General features: G+C 41.4%; 1 protein-coding gene across 7 annotated transcripts in view; it reads right to left on the bottom strand.

Moving 5' to 3' along the window:
• nfixa (nuclear factor I/Xa) overlaps positions 1-21,195 on the bottom strand; it is a 155,491-nt gene that overhangs the window by 77,443 nt on the left and 56,853 nt on the right. For 6 of the 7 annotated variants that reach the window (XM_072657548.1, XM_072657552.1, XM_072657549.1 and 3 more), the window contains one exon: positions 16,664-17,195. In XM_072657548.1, coding sequence (XP_072513649.1) covers positions 16,664-17,195 — 532 coding nt within the window. Of the gene's footprint in view, positions 1-16,663; positions 17,196-18,830; positions 19,615-21,195 lie in introns of those variants that run through there. The other variant, XM_072657551.1, reaches the window with a different exon arrangement.

The raw sequence follows: 21,195 nt of genomic DNA, 5'->3' as shown, positions 1-21,195 counted from the left end.
TCTCTCTAACCCAGTCCTATCTTCCCCTTCCCACTCACTCTCTCTCGCACCCCCCCCCCCCCCCCCCCTCTCTCTCTCTTTCTGTAATTGAACACTCTGGTTGGACCCCTCACTCTTCCGGCACCGTTTACCGCGCAAGAAGGCCATGTCAACAGCCGAGCTCCGCCGTCTCCATGGCGACCGACACTGCCCACTTGGATACAGCCCAAGCGAGGTTTACTGGGACACCACTCGGTTGCCATGGAGCCAGCCTAAATCGAAGCCAATCGCTCACAATGAATTGGGCTGTAGAGGCGGAGCCACTAAGCACTTGCTCGGTTGCGTTCCTTGGTGAAGGTGTTGTCGTCGTTTCTTTTGATTTTTGGAGGGAATGGCCATCACCGGCGTCTGTCCGCTTATTACTATTCACGAAGTTCTGGGAAATTAAATAACTTGACCCTCAGTGAGCTTCCTCCATAGCTTCACCCTCAGTGAGCTTCCTCCATAGCTTCACCCTCAGTGAGCTTCCTCCATAGCTTCAGCCTCAGTGAGCTTCCTCCATATCTTCACCCTTAGTGAGCTTCCTCCATAGCTTCACCCTCAGTGAGCTTCCTCCATAGCTTCAGCCTCAGTGAGCTTCCTCCATAGCTTCACCCTCAGTGAGCTTCCTCCATAGCTTCACCCTCAGTGAGCTTCCTCCATAGCTTCAGCCTCAGTGAGCTTCCTCCATATCTTCACCCTTAGTGAGCTTCCTCCATAGCTTCACCCTCAGTGAGCTTCCTCCATAGCTTCAGCCTCAGTGAGCTTCCTCCATAGCTTCACCCTCAGTGAGCTTCCTCCATAGCTTCAGCCTCAGTGAGCTTCCTCCATAGCTTCAGCCTCAGTGAGCTTCCTCCATAGCTTCACCCTCAGTGAGCTTCCTCCATAGCTTCACCCTCAGTGAGTTTCCTCCATAGCTTCACCCTCAGTGAGCTTCCTCCATAGCTTCATCCTCAATGAGCTTCCTCCATAGCTTCAGCCTCAGTGAGCTTCCTCCATATCTTCACCCTTAGTGAGCTTCCTCCATAGCTTCACCCTCAGTGAGCTTCCTCTATAGCTTCAGCCTCAGTGAGCTTCCTCCATAGCTTCACCCTCAGTGAGCTTCCTCCATAGCTTCAGCCTCAGTGAGCTTCCTCCATATCTTCAGCCTCAGTGAGCTTCCTCCATAGCTTCACCCTCAGTGAGCTTCCTCCATAGCTTCACCCTCAGTGAGCTTCCTCCATAGCTTCATCCTCAATGAGCTTCCTCCATAGCTTCAGCCTCAGTGAGCTTCCTCCATATCTTCACCCTTAGTGAGCTTCCTCCATATCTTCAGCCTCAGTGAGCTTCCTCCATATCTTCAGCCTCAGTGAGCTTCCTCCATAGCTTCAGCCTCAGTGAGCTTCCTCCATATCTTCAGCCTCAGTGAGCTTCCTCCATAGCTTAATCCTCAGTGAGCTTCCTCCATAGCTTCACCCTCAGTGAGCTTCCTCCATTGCTTCACCCTCAGTGAGCTTCCTCCATATCTTCACCCTCAGTGAGCTTCCCCCATAGCTTCACCCTCAGTGAGCTTCCCCCATAGCTTCAGCCTCAGTGAGCTTCCTCCATAGCTTCAGCCTCAGTGAGCTTCCTCCATATCTTCAGCCTCAATGAGCTTCCTCCATATCTTCAGCCTCAATGAGCTTCCTCCATAGCTTCACCCTCAGTGAGCTTCCTCCATAGCTTCACCCTCAGTGAGCTTCCTCCATAGCCCTCCATATCATACTTGTGGTATACTTAAGCTGAGGTGGTGATCATCCAACATCCTGACCTCACTAAAGTTCTTGTCTCTGAATGCAATCAAATCCTCACAGCAAAGCTCCAAAATCTATTAGTAAGCCCGGGACATTAGAGACAGCTCCTCCAACAAAAGCAGGATTTTTTAATACCCTGGATTTTAGAGAAAACACTGAATGAGCAGCTGTCCCAATACTTTTGTCCATCTTGTGTATGAATCACAGTCCCAATGTACCTCAATCTGAAGGCATGTGGCTGGTTCACAAGCTCTTGTGACTGTAAAGCGGTGGAGCTCAGTGGTGCGTCTACGAATGAGCTCAAAAAGCTGCTGAAATTCATTCAGCTGTCCTTCATCCAAATCACTTACTGAATTTACACCCAGCGATGGCGTGATTGAAGGAATTAGCGGCTAGTTTGCACCCAAGTCCCACTGGCAAACCAGAGTGTACACGCTCTCACACACACACACACACTTCCTGATAAACTGGCACTATCATCTGGACTCTATATTACTGACCGCGAATGCCATCGTACGCTGTCATGACAACCTGAGGCCTAGACCTGCTCACCAGACGGAAAGTCTGGTGCCAGACAACACATAAGCACACACACACACACACATGTACATGCATATACACATCAGCCTGCATGCCCTACATTCAGAAACACACACACACACAAACACACACAACTCTCTCTCTCTCTCTCTCTCTTTCTGCACACATACATATGGTCACTCTACCTCTCAAATGCTCTTGGACCCCCTCCACCATCGTTCTGTTATCTGTGTAAACCAATGGCAGACTCCCCTTTCCTTCATACAGTGGCGAACCCTGGAGGTCCTTTTTATGGGGCCATACATATTCCCTGTATTTGTTGTATATGTCTATATGGACAAAAGTATTGGGACACACCTCCTAATCATTGAATTCAGGTGTTTCATGCAGTTATGCCATTGCCATGTGTGTCATGGAGTCATGCAGTCAGCCTTTCTTCCACGCATTAGTGAAAGAATGGGAGGTTCTGAAGAGCTCACTGAACTCCGGTGTGGTTCTATAAACCACTAAAGTAAAATCGGATCTCATGTGGTCACACTGGGGACGCAAGTGACAAGGGTAATCCAGTCAAAGTAGATTCAGATGCTATCCAAACAAAACTTGGTGTAAACAGTATATATATAAAAAATAGCTTCACCAAGTCAGGAGAACAGTGAAGGCCCTGTAGGTCAGTCCTGCTCTTCTCTAATTTCACTACAAAGCTGAGATACTGTTTAACATAAAAATATACAAAAACAAACACACACACACATCCTTTAGCTTCCCCACACTCTATCCCTTGCCTGCCTCATCCACCGTTCCTCTCCTCCACCCCCTCCTCCTCCTCGTCTTCGTTGTGGTTTTTCACACAGAGCCTAGTGGCCTACATCCGTGTCCAAACTCTTTTCCCGGCCCGTTTCTTCACACAGACACCAGCCAGCACTGATTCTCCCTCAGCCTTTCTGCTGTTCTTAACATCCTGTTGTCTACGACTACACACACAGACACACAAACACGCTCACACTCTTTTTCAGCTACAGCAAATGCTTTCTCTCTTTTCACTCGCTGTAAGATACACCAGAAAGGATTCCTTAACCATGCCTCTTTCTTGCACCCTGCTCTTAAACAGGAATGGGCTGTGGGGGTGTGTTTATGTGAGTGTTCTGTGTTTTTTTTTTTTTTATGATAAGTCCAGATAAACACAGGTCTGCCTTACAAAAAAGGACAAATTATGATCATTATTATCTTTACTATTAAATAAATTGGTCATGCAAAAACATTATGTTCAAAAAAGCAACTTTACAGGAGAAGGAAAAACCTTTTTAACCTGTAATGGAAGTCAATGGAAAAAGATTTCATTCCAAGTCATTTCGAAGTGTTTCTATTGGTTCACTCATCATCACAATTTGATACAATGTAAAGGACGACTCCCAGATTCACTTTATGTCAAAAAGTGAAAAACAGCAAAATGGACAAAAGTATGTGGACACCTGCTTATTCATTGGTTCTTCCAAAATCAAGGGTATTAAAAATGCTTGAGCAGTTGTTGTCTGCTGTGTTGGTACATCAATGCACTGCTATTAAATTGTATAAGATAAACACAATATGTCCAAAAGTTTGCAGACAGCCCTTCTAATTAGTAAATTCAACAAAGGCGCTAAAGTGAGGCCATTGACGCTCCATCAATTGGAGCATTTCCAGTACAATGCCAGGCATCGTCTAGATAGGTACGAAGCCCCAAACAGTGGCCTGTGGTGCAGCTGAACTGTCATTCATCCAACATCGGTACCAGACCTCGCTAATTCTGTCATGATCTGAATGAAATTGGCTTGCATGAAGCCAATGGGTACAAAGTCTCTACTGACACACTGGACGTCTACAAACTTTCGGCCGTACAGCATCCAATCCAAGGCTTTGTAACTAGGTCAGACCACTTCTCTGTTTTTATGAGTACATTCACAGTCTTAAAAATAAAGGTTCTTCAAAGGGTTCTCTGAGCGAAGCCACAGAAGAACCAGGTGGACCACTGTTCCATTAAGAACCATGTTTGTGACAGAGAAGTATGAGAGTGGAGAACCTTTACATCAAGTCATGCTTCTTCAGAACTTGAAAGGTTCCTCGCATTCGGTTCTTCATGGAACCAGAAGCGGTTCTTCTATGGCACTGCTCAAAGAGCCCCTTTATGTTTTCGGGTGTAGCAAAATGCACTTGTACATTTAATAGAAGGAACAGACAGGAAAGTGGCGCCTGAAGCTTTCAGTACAGGGAGGGTGCGCGCGAGAGAAAAGCGCGAGAGTGAGAAGATCTGCATCTTCTACAAAAGCATTAAGAAATAAAAACACTGAGAAACGTCGTGATTGTTTGGTACATTGTTGCTTTTTCCTTCGTTCTGGAAAACCCATTAATTGTTGCATCAGAAAGACGCGACCACGTCGAGGCGGTGGGGGTGAGGCCGGGGTTGAGCCCCTTGAGAAAGCGGGACAGAATGGGTGAAAGGAGAAAAGGCGGGAGAGAAAGAAAGGATCACAGGGAGAGAGAGGTTGGCAGAGATGAGCTTCTGGCACCTTCTACACAGAGCTCACGGAGGCGGGTGCCAAAAAAATGGCAAACTAGGCTGCGCTGGTTTCCCCCTCTCTCTCTCACTCACGCGCTCTCTCTCTCCTCTTACAACGGAAGCTGTCTCTATTAACATTCTGTAGTACACTGAAAAAGACAAAAATGAGTTGCTGTCGAGCGAAAGACCTCGTATCCACAAAACTGCAACTTTACAGAAGGTGGAGAAAGTCAATGTAAAAAGATTTGATTGCAGGTCATTTTGGAGCATTTCTATTGGTCCATTTATCAGGGAATTCGGACACAAGATGAAGAACGACTCCCAGATTCACATATGTCAAAAGGTGAAAAACATGTGGACAAAAGTATTGTGACACCTGCTCATTCATTGTTTCTACGTTTTCCATGATACTGGTACCTCAATACGCTGGTAGAAAAGTGTATATGGTACAGAATATGGCCAAAAGTTTGCAGACAGTCTTTCTAATTGGTATGTTCAACAAAGGTGGTCAAGGAGGCCCACTGATGCTTCATCAGTGTAGGCACAGGACACCATGTCCAGTGCCAGGAATCATCTAGAAGGGTATAAAGCCACCCTAAATCTAGGCAAAACTATTTTCATCCAGATTTGTCTGTTTATAGTAATACATCTTACAATAAAATGAAAATCTGAATATATATATATATATATAAAAAATACACTAATAAATATAAATAAGCTTCACAGAGATCTCAGAGGCACCACTTTACGCAACACCTACACTGAATACAACATTCACATTTACATACAGGGACAAAAATATTTGGACATCGGCTCATTCAATACTTCTTCTGAAATCAAGGGTTTATAACTATTTAAAAAGAGTTGATCCTACTTTTGTTGGAGTGACTGTCTTGACTGTCCAGGGAAGAAGGCTTTCTACTAGATTGTGGAGCATTGTTGTGAGGATTTGATTGCATTCAGCAACAAGAGCAGCCTTACTGAGGTCAGAATGTTGGATGATCACCACCCCACCTCATCATACCCAACTCCCCAAGTAATCCTAAAAGTACTGGGTGCTAGGGGGCTTTATACCCCTCTAGTCCAAGCCTGACATTAGGCATAGTGCCAATAGATTTATGCTTATTTGCTCCTCTTCTATTGGCAGTACTTCTCTACAGGGAGTAGACAAGCTATGTGTGTGAGGAATGGGTGCTACAACTTAAAGTAGCTGAATGCATTCATTCGAAGGGGTGTCCACAAACATTTGGACACAGTGTACAATCTAAAAAAAAACAGAGAACATAAAAGATCAACAACAATGGCCCTCACCTCGTTTCTACTCCTACAAACACTCAGCCTTTCTTTCCAGCTTCATATTTTCCTCGTAAAAGCCAGAAACTCTCGCTCCCCTGTTTATGATGTTGGCGCCTGGCGCAAAGCTCTTGCAGGTTTAACGGGCCTTCGTGTGCACTTTCTCAAACCTATAAAGTCCAGTGAATTAGAGCAAAGTGATTTCAGCATGTAATCCTGAATAAACAGAATAAACACAACTGATAGTTTGGAAATACCTCTAAAATAATTTACGTCTGAGGACCCACTTCAGCGCCTCACTCAAACATAATAAACTATAAATTACATTTTTGCATTTATTAACTTCAGTGCAAAGTATTTCTGTCTGCTATTACAAAATATAAAGATAACCTGAATTCAGGCCAATCACGGCTACCATCAACCAGCCAATATCTGACAGCTAACATCTGACAGCCCAAACCCCCCCCCCAGAAGTGTGAGTGAGGTGTAGTGAGCACTAGGGTTGCAGCAGTATGCCGGTCTTGGGTTTACCATGGTATGGAAATTGATGGTTATCATTTTTGCATTTGCTTAACCTCCTAAACTCCTCAGAACCACCTATGCTTACTGGCTTTTACTAGTTACTGATTAGTAATCCTGTAATAAAATCCTGTAATAAAAGTTACAGAACATTGAACAGAACTTGTAAGGGGTTGTAATTGTCAGGGGTTAATAGCAAATGCAATGCAACCAAATTTGAAATGTAAACAAACTGAAAAGTTTTAAAACCCAATCAATCAATCAATTAAGTAATTAATGGAGAAAAAAAAAATAATTCCTCCATAATTAAAAATAATAAAAAAAAAATGTCAAAAAGGGAGATATTTTGCATCTACTTAATTAATAAATAGTTTAAACTATAGTTAGCAATGTTTTGTTCAACCATATGCTTTCATTGCTTTAAGGGTCATATTTGTATTATAATATTTATTTATTTATTTGTATTATTATTTTAATATTAATAGGAAGAAACACAACAACAAAAACAACAATAACAACAACAAGAGGATGAATTGTGAAATACTGTATACAGTGGTACCGTAAAACCCTGATCTTTTCGGAGAGGGTTACCAACCCGTGAACATCTCATACCGTTGCAACCCCAGTGAGCATGTGCAGGGAGGACTTCAGCTGCTGAAATTGGCCCTTTTTTCTCGCTGTGTGGGTCTGAAAGAGGGAAAAGCAGCCCGAGATCTGTTAGCGAAGCCCAAAGAGGGCCCTGAAAGACCCTCAACTGAGAGCAGTGTTAGAACACAATGAACTGAAGGAAAGACATCTGCAACAGAACCACAGACCGGCAGCTCTCACTCCAGCAGTCTTCAGAGAGAGAGAGAGAGAGAGAGAGAGAGAGAGAGAGAGAGAGAGAGAGAGATGAAGAAGTGTTAAATACATCGCAGTGGGGAGCGAATGAGGACGAGGCCGGCCTAATCTGTTTAGCAGGCAGACCCACGCCACCCTTCAACATCACAACACAGAACCTGACCCACTTCAACTCATACATGATCACCTTCTACAGCTTTAGATTTCTAGTAGTGAAGATCCACACAGTCCACCCAGTCCACATATAAAAAACAGCTGATTTCTAACTGTTCTCAGACCTGTTTAAACCTCTCTTCAGACTCCTCTGCATCTACAGCCTTCCTCCTGAAGGCCTCGGAGAGCTCTCTGGACCTGGCCAAGGCAATCCTCACCACTCACTTCAACATCAATCAAGAGTAAACCAGACTAAGGGGACGCATCAGTAACACTAACTAGCGTCTGACTGCGTAGTATGTAATATTCACAGATCAGCCACAACATTAAAACCGCCGCCAGGTGACGTGAATAACAAACAGCACCTCTCAAGGGGTGGCATATGGCTGCAGTGAAACAGTCAGTTCTGTGAGGGCTAGACGACTGACTGGGTCAGAACGTCTCCAAAACATCAGGACCAGGTCTCGTGGGGTGTTTCCGGTAGTGGCAGTGGTCCAAGGGAAGGACAAGTGGGGAAAGGCTCAGGAGAGGCAGGAAAGGGTCATGAGTGCCCAAGGCTCATTGACACTAGAGAGGAGTGAAGGCTAGCTCGAAGAGAAGAGCTACTGTAGCACAAATTGTTGGAAAGTTAAAGCTGGCTATGGCCTGGAGGTCATGCCCTGATAGGTCAGAGACGCTGACACGATGGCATGAGGGGAACCTACACAATCTTAGGTAGGTGGTTTTAATGTTATGGCTGATTTTTGAGTGTGGTTCCGATGGACACTAGTATTGGAAAGGGAGGAGGGATAGCAGCATCAGCAGCTGGCGAACCTGCAGTGTCGTTTGTTGGCATAGCAACGCTTCATCACTTCCTGTTAGTACAGCATGGGTTAGTACGTTATTATTTAGTAAACTAGTAAGAAAGTAAGTACATAGTCTAAACCTTATAGCATTAGTGTGTAGTACGCAATCGGGACGCAGCCTGAATGCTTCTTTAACCATGTTCTAATCAATTCTACACATTTCAGGCCATCTCTCAGTACTGATCACATGAAGATCAAATCAGACGGGGTGCCCCTTATCTAACGTGCCCATTTACTGTCTGTCAGAAGTGGACATGAGCATGGCTGAGCAGTGACAGGGGTTAAACAAACAGTGCAGTGAGAGTGTGCTACTGCTGGTGGGTTTCTGCTGTGTTTCCTGCTGAGAAGGAAATAAAACAGCATTAACAAGAACGATAAAGACGGCAACAAAAACTCAAGGGGAGCTATTCAGGGCTTCACTCACACTCTAAGTGTGAAACTCAACCTGTGTGTGTATCAATTTCAGATGCCGGTCGCACTTCTCACTGACATGAAATGGAAACGGCTCTCCTGTCGTGTCGTTGTCTGTGCCGCCCCGTGTGTATGTGTGTGTGAGTGTGTGTTTGGGCGAGCTGCTCTGAACCACAGCAGGGTGCAGAGCTGCTGCTCCAGGCTTACAGTTTGCTCCGCAGCCAAACAACAGAAATCTCCTCTCCTTTCTTTCTGCCTGTGCTGCTCTCTTTTCTAATTGCTCAGCCGGTAAATCAGCGACCGCTCTGATCTCCCCCTTTCAGTGAAGTGACCACGAAACATTTAAGCTGCAGGATGAGGAACTTGCAAGTGTATGTGTGCATGTGTGTGTGCGTGTGTGTGTGTGCCCGCTGAATTATGTCCTGAGAAAGGCAGTGGTAACCTACAAAATCAGACAAAAGATACTGATGTTTTCTGTAAAAGAGCTCCATACATATAAATACTTGTATACATATAAATACAATGTATTATAATAGTAATACTATTATAGTAGTACTAATAGTTACATATATATTTGATTTCTACTGTATATCTATCTATCTATCTCTCTCTCTCTCTCTCTCTCTCTCTATATATATATATATATATATATATATATATATATATATATATATATATATATATATATATATATATATATTAATACATTTAAAACATACGGTATAAAACATACGGTATAACTCAAAAGCATATGTAAATATTAGTACTATTAGATTCATGTATGTATGTGTAAATATACACATTTCTAATACATGAAACCATGTGATATGTTTTGCAATACTGTATCATTTCTCAAAAGCATTATACTTTATGCAAAGTATTGGGTGTTTTTATACTTTTCTATATAAGTTTCTAAAAAAAATGACAAAATATTGTCTTGCTTTCTGTATATATATTGAAGCAAAACTCCTATATGGTGACGTGTATCGCCAGGTTCCTGCCAATACACATTTTTATACACACACACACACCTATATATATATATATATATATATATATATATATATATATACACACACACATGCAGGGCATATTAAACATACACTTATATTTCTATTTATCTACATATTTAGATTTTATATCAATTTATCTACTATTATTTTTATACATATATTGATTACTATATACACATTACTGATTATATACATATATTTTGTACATACTGAACATGACACCATGTCCCAACAATGCATAAAAAAAAACATGTGTGAGAGAGAGAGCTCTGTACTAGCTATTCAGTATATAAAGCTCCAGTAATGTCACTCTACCATCTCTCTCTCTCTCTTTCTCTCTCTCTGTTTTTCGTCCTTCTAAATAATTGTGTATATACAGTATATAATAATAACACTAATATTAATAATAATAATAATGTGTCCGGATATTCGTCCTGGGAACAGCCTTAAAAAGTCACTGATCATTCTTAGGGGGATTTTTCGTCCCTTGACAAAATCTAAAACCACAAATCTAGTTTGAGTTTGGGGGCGGTAGCGCAGACATGAGCTGCTTTCTCTCCAAAAAATTAATCGAGTTGCTCTAATTCATTTCCTTATCCGTCATTCTCTCTCTCTCTCTCTCGTGCATGCTCGCTCTCACTCTCTCTCCCCCCGGGCATTGCAGCGTTCCAAAATCCGGTTTTGGCACCGTTCGGAACAGTCGAAGAGCGGCGGAGGAAAAATCCTAAAATGGCCGAAGCCGCACATTTCACACCTCCTCAGCAGTGTGACTCCAAATTTCCTGTGCGGCGGATTTAACAAGAAACACGTTTAAAATACGGTAGAATAATGAGAGCGACACATCATCGGTAATAAAAAAGGTGCAGCTATCCAAACACGACTAAAAGCCTGGACCTAAAAGCTCATTTGCTCCTCTGTGTTCAGAACCAGGGCATTTCTCCTTTACGGTGAACCACTCGGCCATTCCTGCTCTCCACTAAAGCCCTGAACAGGACAGCGTGGAACCACCGGTTCTGACGGTTATGCTGAGACTGAGCTCACATATTCAACATGAAGCCCTTGACTGCTTTGTATATGCCTATTATATCTGAATTTTCCTTTGGCCTGTATGATTTCTGAGCTCCCCTGATCAAAACCCATTGAAAAATGGATAAAATATGAAAATGTTGACTTTTTTTTTTTACACTTGAACTACAGCTTTATTAAAAAAGAAAAAAGAGCAAGGTTTCAGCTTAAAATTAGGGTTAGTGATTAGTTTAGGTTTAGGGTTTATAGACTATATTACTAAATTAGAGTTCTGTTCTTATTTTTTCATCTATTTTAATGCATTAATTTATATATATTTCATATTAATTCTCTACAAAATCGCAGCCCAAGTTTGGGCCCGAGTTTCTCAGACCACAATGATACACACTGATTAAAAAGTTTCACATGGTTAAAAAGGTGAGATTTGACATTTTTAAATTCCAGATTTTTTGTCACACTGGAAATGTAACATTAAATAAAATCCCAATTTGATTAAGAATAAAAGATATATGAACAGATCGCAGATTATCAACAGATGCTCTGACTGTTAAACTACTGTTTAGAACTGAGTTGATTCTCAATTAGTATCTTTTTTTGGGCAGGGGGTTGGTTTAGGTACTGGTTGAGGTTAAGGTCAGTATCAGGTTGAGGTTTAGACGTATATTTCAAATAATTAATCACACACGTTTTATCGCATTTAACAGGTAAGTAGGTGAATGTAGGGGTGGTAATAATATCATCAGACACACAATATTTAGTGCAAAGGTTTGAGATGCAAGTAAAATACATCAGTAGAGTCAGATTCATAAAACCAACTACTTAATATAGTCATTTATATTCAAAATCTGTTGCATCACATCCAATGAAACAGGACTGATGATATCTATGATATGCTAGAAAGGTATATCATAATGTATAAAAGATAAAGCATTGCCGTATTGCCCTGCTCTAGGTGAATGAGTTAAACATAAGCTGATCATCAACAAAGAACTTCTAAGGGACCATCAAAAACAAAGTGCTATCAAAATATGAAATTTACATCTACTTAAATCATATATAGTATACATATAGCAATTATTAATAGTCCAAAGAGCTCTCTGAGACCTTCAGAAGAAGGTCGTAGATGCAGATGAGTCTGAAATGGGGGTTAGGAAGATCTCGGGTCAATCAGAAATCAGCGAAACTGTTCATAAGTTAAAAACCACGATTCTAAAGAAGTGTGTTTTTTAAACAATGAGACAAAAGTGTGGCCTTAGTGAAGACTGAGGCTAAGAGTGTTCCCCTATAGCAGTACAAACACACACACACACACACACACACACACAAAGCTGGAGTAAGAAGCATCTTCCCACACCAAAGGCGCTGAGGTTGTGCCAACCAGAACAATTGCAGTCCCCGCTCCCTGTCGCTATCTCTCTCTCTCTTTCTCTTCATCATTCTCTCTCTCTCATTCTCTCTCGCTGGCACACAAAAGGCACCGAGGAGCGCTCGCTATGCGAGACTGACAATGAAGGCCGCGTTTAGCGGCGCTAAACAAAATGTTTACAAAAGAAATAAACAATCGCGATGACAAAGAGCGCAGCCAACAAACAAACAAAAGTGAGCGCGCTGCTCCACATTCGCGACGCATAAACCGCTCACTCGACCAACAGCAACAAAAACACTCGCGCATGCTTTCCTTTCTGTCTCACAAACATACACACTCAGGAATAAATAAAGCAGCAGAAAAAAGTCGCAGAAATGGAACTGTGTTTTGGGTAATTGTAAAAACTGTGTAAACAAAACAGACAAAACACAAAAGAGTCAACATAACTTATCAGGACTTTTAACATTTAATCACCTCCACACAAACACACACACACACAAACACACACAAACAAAACCAGTCAGCGGTTAAAAAAGCCACAGAAAGACCTAGAAAATGCTTTCTCTGGGAGTGTTTGTGTGTGAAAGTGTGTGTGGAGCTAAAGTTGGCGAGGTGTTGGCACGGTGTGCCGGCAGGCCCTGGGGTCCTGCATGGCTGCCCGCGGGGTGCCAGCCTCGACCGCGGCTATTTGGAGGCCGATAAAAGCAGCGGGGGTGCGCTGGATTAGCCTGATAAGATAAGAGAGAGCGCGGCAGCATCGCCGGCGACTGCGGCTAACATTCTGAACGGGCAGCGCAGCGGCCAGCCCTGCTGCCGGCCACTGAGCGAGGGCGAGCGAGGGAGAGGGAGGGAGGGAGAGAGAGAAAAAGGGAGAGAGAGAGATTGGCAGGCATGGCATGGGCACTGCCGCAGGTAAGTGTTAAACGAAACCCGCTCGAAACCTGAGCTGCTGCAGTGTTTACGTCAGGCTCGAGCCGTACAGAAGCACCATAATGGCTTAATGGCTATACTTACGCTCACTTCGGCTCACTGTGGTTCGCACTGTGTGTTCGGCTCTGTGTAATAATTAAGGCCTCTATTGTGATGTCATGCTCCAGCTGAAGAAGAAAAAACAGCTACGTGAAAATTCTAGAATGTTCGGAGAAGCTGTGGAACGTTTGGGGTCTTTGTTGTTTGAATTCAAATTTCAGTTCAAAGTGAAATGGTGCGTAGAATTCCGTTTGGTTGCGCATCACAATGGAGAGCGCTGTCCTTTGTGTAATACGCACTGTAATTACCTATCAGCTTCAGCTACAGAGCTCAAACAGAGCTCACACAGAGGATGGGACATTCTGAACTAACACCATCCGTACAGCCTCCTGGATTCAGAATCGATTTGGCGACATTTGGCGACAATTAATATTGCGCCAATACGGGAATTCCAGGCCAGTGCCAATATCTGATCGTTTTCGTGTACATGATCAATTGTGATGCTCCATGACCCCAACTTAAACAAATCAAAACAAAAAAATCAATCAACGTTTTAGGATTGCTCCAGGAAGCTGTTGATTGTTTGGGTGCATTACTTAATTATTTAAAATGGGAATTCCAGGTCAGTGCCAATATTTGTCATGCACATATTAAAATAAGAGTTGGAAATGCAGTAAAACAAATTTTAGTGTAGACATCCAGCACTACCTAAACACACACACACACACACACACACATATATATATATATATATATATATATATATATATATATATATATATATATGTGTGTATGTATAATATTTATATTAGCCAAATGTAATCAAGTTATCTACCCAAACTGATGTCACTATAATATCACTTCCCTGTTAATAATAATACCAAAAATAAAGAGAAAGCAGATAAATATATCATTAAAAAATATATATATATCATAAAAAGAAAATATATATATAGGCCATTTCTATTGGTCCACTCATCATGGTTAGTATATTTAGTATATTTTACATATTGCTGTTGGACCTTGTATTATTGCTATTTGCTTATATAGATAGATGGTTGGAGCATGGAGATATACAGATAGTTATATGTATAATGATATATATATATATATATATATATATGTACACTGTAAACTATATTATAGCAAAGTAATCTTTATTAAATTATTAAATAGTGTAGACTAACTAACTTTTGTCCCGTTCTTAAATGAAACATTTTATTACATTTATTTGTATTCCAAACAAACAAGATAAGAGGGCTGAATGTGACCTCTGTCGCACGGCCTGAATAAACAGGAGAAATAAGACCAGCATGAGAACATCAGCTCTGTGCCTCTGCTACTTCATCCATCTCCTCTGAATGATTTCTTAACTATGTAGAATGAGATCCATTAGATCAACACAAAACACACGCACACTCACACATACACAAACACTCACGGGTCCAGCAGCAGCACTGACACAGAGTTGGTTCCAGTCATAATGAGGGAGTGTGTCTGGCCACTCACAGTGTGTGTGTCCGTCCGCGTGCGTGTGCGCTGAGACAGTGTTTGGCGGGAAACGAGAGCGGTGATATCTGGCTGTGAATGTTTGAAACCACACCAGCGTCTACACACATACACACATTTCCGAAACACACTGCCAATGAGATAGTGGGCTGCGACTGAGAAACTGGCCACTTACTACACACAACACAGCGGTATCAGGCCAAGTACAACAGCATGCTCTCACACACACACACAGGCGCGCGCACACACTCAGCATACTCGGAAAACCTCATTGAGAACACATACTGTCACTGGTGTTTTTAATCAGATGGGAACTTCTGTGCGCTTCTGCTTTCATCATCATGCACCATCATGAGAACTCACAGTCGGAGATCAGCGACAGGCTATGACAGGCTATGTTCACTTTACAGAGAAAGATGGAATAAAAGACTGTGGTGTGTGGTGTGACTGGACTGTAGTGAGGACTGAGGGTGTCCGTCCCCAGTGTCCGTGGGCAAAAGGAGTGATCACAGCCATTCATGTGCACAGCTTTATTTTTTGCCATTGAATCAAAAGCTTGTATCTCTACTTTCTTTTTATCTGAACATAATTTACTTTGTGAGAACCTTTATTACATGATCTGCAAGATATTACATTAAAGTTTAGTTTTGCTTCTCCTTTTACTTAAATATATATTTACATTTACATTTACATTTATGGCATTTAGCAGATGACGTTGTGACGTTGGACAGTCAAATGCCGAGCCAACTGACCAGCTTATATAATTGTTCATTAATTGTAATTGAGGTAAAATGTTCAATTAATCATGATATTTAACTGAGGTCATATCGCCTAGCACTAATGTGTGTGTGTGTGTATTTATATATAACCTCATCTAATCATCTCTAAAACAGAGCAGTCTTTTGGAGCATTTCTATTGGTCTGATTTTGCTGATATTTGAATATATTGATATTTGAATGTATTTACTATATATATATATATATATATATATATATATATATATATATATAGTAAATCACTGTACTTCATTATTGATAATACAGATAGATAATATAGATAGACAATTTTTGTATTTTTTATGTCAGTAATATTTGTATTATAATTTTTTTCATATATATATATATACTATTATATACTTTACTACTCCTTACAGTAATATACTGTTTACAGGATATACTGAATATACTATTATATTTAGTATACAGTACATACCATATCCCTCATAAGAAAGCCATGACTGCTGTTTTACCCTTCAATAACACCATCTGCTTTTTACACTGTACTAAACTCAATTTAACTTATAGATATACTATTTACAAGGTTTTCATATGACAGCAATAGTACTTTTGTGCACACAGATGTCTGTCTCTTGTGTATATTTGAGTGCATGTATGTATGTATGCATTCATGTATTTATTATGTAGAAAAAGAGAAACAGAAGGAGAAGAAGAAAGAGTACAGATTTCACCTGACCTTATATGATCTGAAATTCAGTGCTGGGCGATATATCGTCTATGATACTGATACTGCTGTTCAGTTTTACTTTTCCTTATAGCAATTACTCATATATTAGCCATGATATAATTCCCATAAATTAGCGTTCCTATTGCCAATGAGTTTAAGGGTCTTTTTTCAGTCTATTTTGTGCTCAGGTTCAGTAGCAGACGTCTGGAAGAACTTATTTTTTTATTCATTAGCATAATTAATACTACCTTAAACATCATCACCTGATGTCATGAAAGTCTGATATCTCGTGAAATTGAATGAAACCGAGTGTGACCAATATCGCCCAGCCCTAATTCAGCCTCATCTGAGCACTACCTGCGAACGAACGTCTGCTGAGGTCTCCACTAACCTGGCGAGTGGACGAAGTAGGCCAGGTAGAGGTCCAGCTCTTTGACGGACACACCGATGTGGTGCGGCTGGACGCAGAGGCTGTGGTTGGAGCACTGAGGCGACTTCACCAGCCGCTCCCCGTCCGTGCTCTCCAGCGGGCTGCCCTTGAAGAGGATGACCATCACCAGGTCGAGCCTCCACACCTTGTCGGCCTGTCGGAGGCAGTCGATGCGCCTCATCTTGCCCTTCTGGTCGGGGTTGGAGAGCACGCAGCACGGCTGCTTCTTGCCCGTCACGCTGAGCACAAAGTCCTCCCGGAACTCGGGCCGGATGTCCTTGCGGAGCTTGGCCAGCAGGCGCGAGGCCCACTTCTGCTTGATCTCGGGCTTTTCGCCTAACAGCTCGTCTTTGACTGCGCGCTCCTCGTCCTTGGACATGCGCTTCTCGTGCTTTTTGAAGTACTTGCGCTTGCGCGCCTGCAGGTTGAACCAGGTGTAGGAGAAGGCGCGCACGTGCGGCAGGAGCGCCTCGATGAAGGGATGGAACTCATCCTGGAAGGAAGGACAAGGAGAGAAGGAGAGGGAGGGGGGGAATGGTAGTGGGAGAGAAGAAGAGGAGGAGGAGGAGGAGAGATGGAGAGAAGGCGTTAGCATTGCGGGAACACGATTTACGGAGACGAAGGAGAGCAAAACTGGGGTTTGTGCTGTCCGTGCCGCCACTGAGACGGAATGAGGGAGCCTGATGAGAGGCATGAAGCTATACAACACACACACGCACACACACACACACACACACACACGCACACATATATATATATATATATATATATATATATATATATATATATATATATAGGCATCTTTTACAGCGTTTACATTTGTTCCTTACGATTTTACAGAATATTACAGTTATCTGAGCACCTACTGATTGTTTTCTTGCTCTGGAAAAATAATTACAGACAATCAGACAAAGTATATAGTATAAAAGTATGTAGTATAATATTCTTACACACAGTATATTACATTAAATAATATTAAATTATAATTATAAATATTCAATTATAAGTCAAATATAGAAGCCATATATAGAATATATATGGAAAAATAATTTGATTAATTAAAAGTTAGCACACAGGGGCCCTAGAAAGAATTTTCAATCAAATTATTGATAAATAAATCTTGTTTTATGATATTATACAATTTCGAACCATTTAACAAATAACACAAGTCATGCCTTTATACAAATAGTTTTAAAAGTCTGAATTTTTCTGAAAATAGAATTAAACTATAATTTTATTATTGATTATTTAGTCAAATTTAAATATATAATTAGTGCAATTTAAATATATATAGCTAATATATAGCTACAAAATTATTTAGCATATAGCTAAAATTTTTGTTTCTAGTTCTGAACCAGAATTTATGTTCATAACTAAATATGATCAGCACTCTCCTGTACCTTCTGATGTTTTAGTGTTTAGGAGAAATGCACTCTTCTGTACCTTCTGATGTTTTAGTGTTTAGGAGAAATGCACTCTTCTGTACCTTCTGATGTTTTAGTGTTTAGGAGAAATGCACACTTCTGTACCTTCTGATGTTTTAGTGTTTAGGAGAAATGCACACTTCTGTACCTTCTGATGTTTTAGTGTTTAGGAGAAATGCACACTTCTGTACCTTCTGATGTTTTAGTGTTTAGGAGAAATGCACACTTCTGTACCTTCTGATGTTTTAGTGTTTAGGAGAAATGCACACTTCTGTACCTTCTGATGTTTTAGTGTTTAGGAGAAATGCACTCTTCTGTACTATCTGATGTTTTAGTGTTTATGAGAAATGCACTCTTCTGTACCATCTGGTGTTTAGTGAAATGCACCCTTGTGTACTATTTGGTGTTTTAGTAGATTTCACTGTTCTTAACTATCTGGTGTTTTAAGGAAATGCACTTTTCTGTACTATCTGGTGTTTAATAAAACACTCTTCTGTACTGTTTGGTGTTTTAGTGAAATGCCTCAACTGACTCTACCCCATTTAACGCTGTGTTCCCGAACTAAAGCACAAAATAACTCAAGCATCTTCCATCACTTTCCAAGTTTTGCCGTGCAACACATTTCACCACAACACTGCACAATCACGAGACAAACTCAGGCAAGACATGCAACACCAAAATCAGCAGAAAATGACGGTAGTTACCATTTTGCACTTTCATCATAAACTGCACTGCGACTTGAAAAAAAAAAAACCCAACTAAACCTGAAAAACAAAAAGCCGAGTGGATCCTCTCCCGGCTCTAGTCAGCACCGCATGTCCTAATTATCGCTACGGTGAGGAATACAATTTTCCTAAAAATCACACGGTTACGAGAATAAATACACGGAATTACAGAAAAAGAAATATCGGGCTGAACGTGCGTCAGGAAATTCAAGACTAGGAAAATAAAAAATTACATTTTAATATAAAAAAAACAAGAAAAAGGAAAGCAAAGAAAAAGTTAATAAAAATGAAATCTGCACGGAAAATGTTGAGAAGTAAAAAAAGCTCGAAATCGCAAAAAAAATAAATATTGCGAAAAGTAGAGTGCGGAAATATCGGAACAAGGAGAAAAAATGTTTGGCAAAAGTGATCTTGGTTTAGATCTCGTGGAAAAGAGAGAGAGAGAAAGGGGGGGAGGGAGAGAGGGAGATTGGGAGAGCGACACAGAAAGAGAAAGAAGAGAGAGAGAGAGAGAGAGAGAGAGAGAGAGAGAGAGAGACGGGACAAGCAAAAGAAGAGGAGAGAATGAAGAGCCGAAAAAAAAAAGAGAGAGAGAGAACAGAGGACCGAAATCAATGTTGGATGAGCGCTCGTACGTCCGCTGGCCAACCCGCCTGACGCTTCTCTCTTCCCCTTTTTTTCTCTCCAACTCACTCACTCACTCACTCACTCTCTCTCTCAGCGTTCTTTTCCTCACCATCGCCTGCGAGTGTGCCAGCGCCAGCCTGAGCCCACCTATTTGGCACAGTGTCGCCCAATATGCTCAACCAATACGCACGCTTCAAGGGCTGAATGGGTGGGGGAGAGGGAGAGACAGAGAGAGGGAGAGAGAGAGAGAGAAAGGGAGAGAGAGAGGGACAGAGAGGGAGGGTTGTATGCGAATCAGTCGGTGGGTTGGCTCTGCACTTTGCCAAATTAGCAACTTCCAAGCTGCAGAGTCCAGGGCCAATCAGAAGCTTCGATTGGGTTCTAACCCCGCCCACTGTGCACCTCTAAAACCGGGCCTAACCTACAGCTCCCCAAAATTACTGCCTAATACTTTATTCATGTTAAAGTGATCAAGTTCAATTCAGTCCATTACTGATTCTTTCACTGCACACACCTTCAACTGCTTCTCAGCCAACACACACACACACACACACACCGTCCTGTCATCCGAAATTAACCCCCTCCTTCCTGTTCTCCTTTTACCCCTCTCTTTCGCTGGCTCACTCTTGCCCCTTCCCTTAAATCCCTTTCTTCCTCCATCCCTTCTCATTCTCTCTCTCTCCATCCCTCCCCCATCCCTCCTTCATTCTCTCTCTCTCTCTCTCTCTCTCCCTGCAAGCCTTGGCATGGACTGCTGTGTGAACACACAGGGCTGAAATCCCTGCAGACCCTCCAAACCAGCAGCTGCCATCAGACCCACCACACAAACAAAGAAGCAGGGAGACACATATTCCTCACCAGTGCAGCCATGTGCACACACACACACACACACACACACACTCCATCTCTACTTTTCTTTCTCTCTCTCCCTCTGTGATGCAATGAACTCTTGCACATAAGTCTGACAAACATGGTTATGACATACATTTCTAAGTATATACACTGCATTGTTAAGTCATATTAGGTTATATAATGTTTTACAGACAAAACACACACACACGCGTATATAATTGAAATGTATTTGTATATACATATAAAATATGCCGTCTATAACTCTCTCTCTCTCCAAATATAAATACATATACATATACATATAGATAGACAGATACATGTATATAGTATATATTGTTATGTGGTTATATACTGCATATATTAAATTCTGAACTATTAACCACTGCAGTAGGGCTCATTTGCATTTATTCTAATATCATGTATTAATTTACAGCCTAAACACAGACATGTCTGACATATAGGGCAAATAAACTGTATATATATGTTTTAGAAACACTGTAATACAAAATCTATATCACAAAGAATCTTGAAGACAATATGATTTTAACATTTCAATATTATTAACTTTAAGCTTCAGTTTATATATTTATATTTATATATTGTTTCAATAATTGTATTGCATTTTATTTATGTAAATAAAACAAATTTACCCATTTCTGTTTCTATTAAGTGTTCTGTTTTTTTGCCACATTGTCACAACCGTGTGACAAAGCACAAATCCATTAGCAGTGACCCGATGATCCACCAGGCAAATCGCTAGCATGAGCGGACTCAAATCGGGAGATCTAATCTAGCTAAATCCCCGCAACGAGTTTAAGCAGCATATGCCGTGCTCCCAGGGTGCCACCGCACCTCGGGGCAGTAA

Source organism: Salminus brasiliensis, chromosome 15 (assembly GCF_030463535.1).
Source record: "Salminus brasiliensis chromosome 15, fSalBra1.hap2, whole genome shotgun sequence".
Classification (NCBI taxonomy): domain Eukaryota; kingdom Metazoa; phylum Chordata; class Actinopteri; order Characiformes; family Bryconidae; genus Salminus; species Salminus brasiliensis.
Note: the sequence above shows the minus strand (reverse complement) of the source record. Positions and strands in the feature narration are given on the sequence as shown.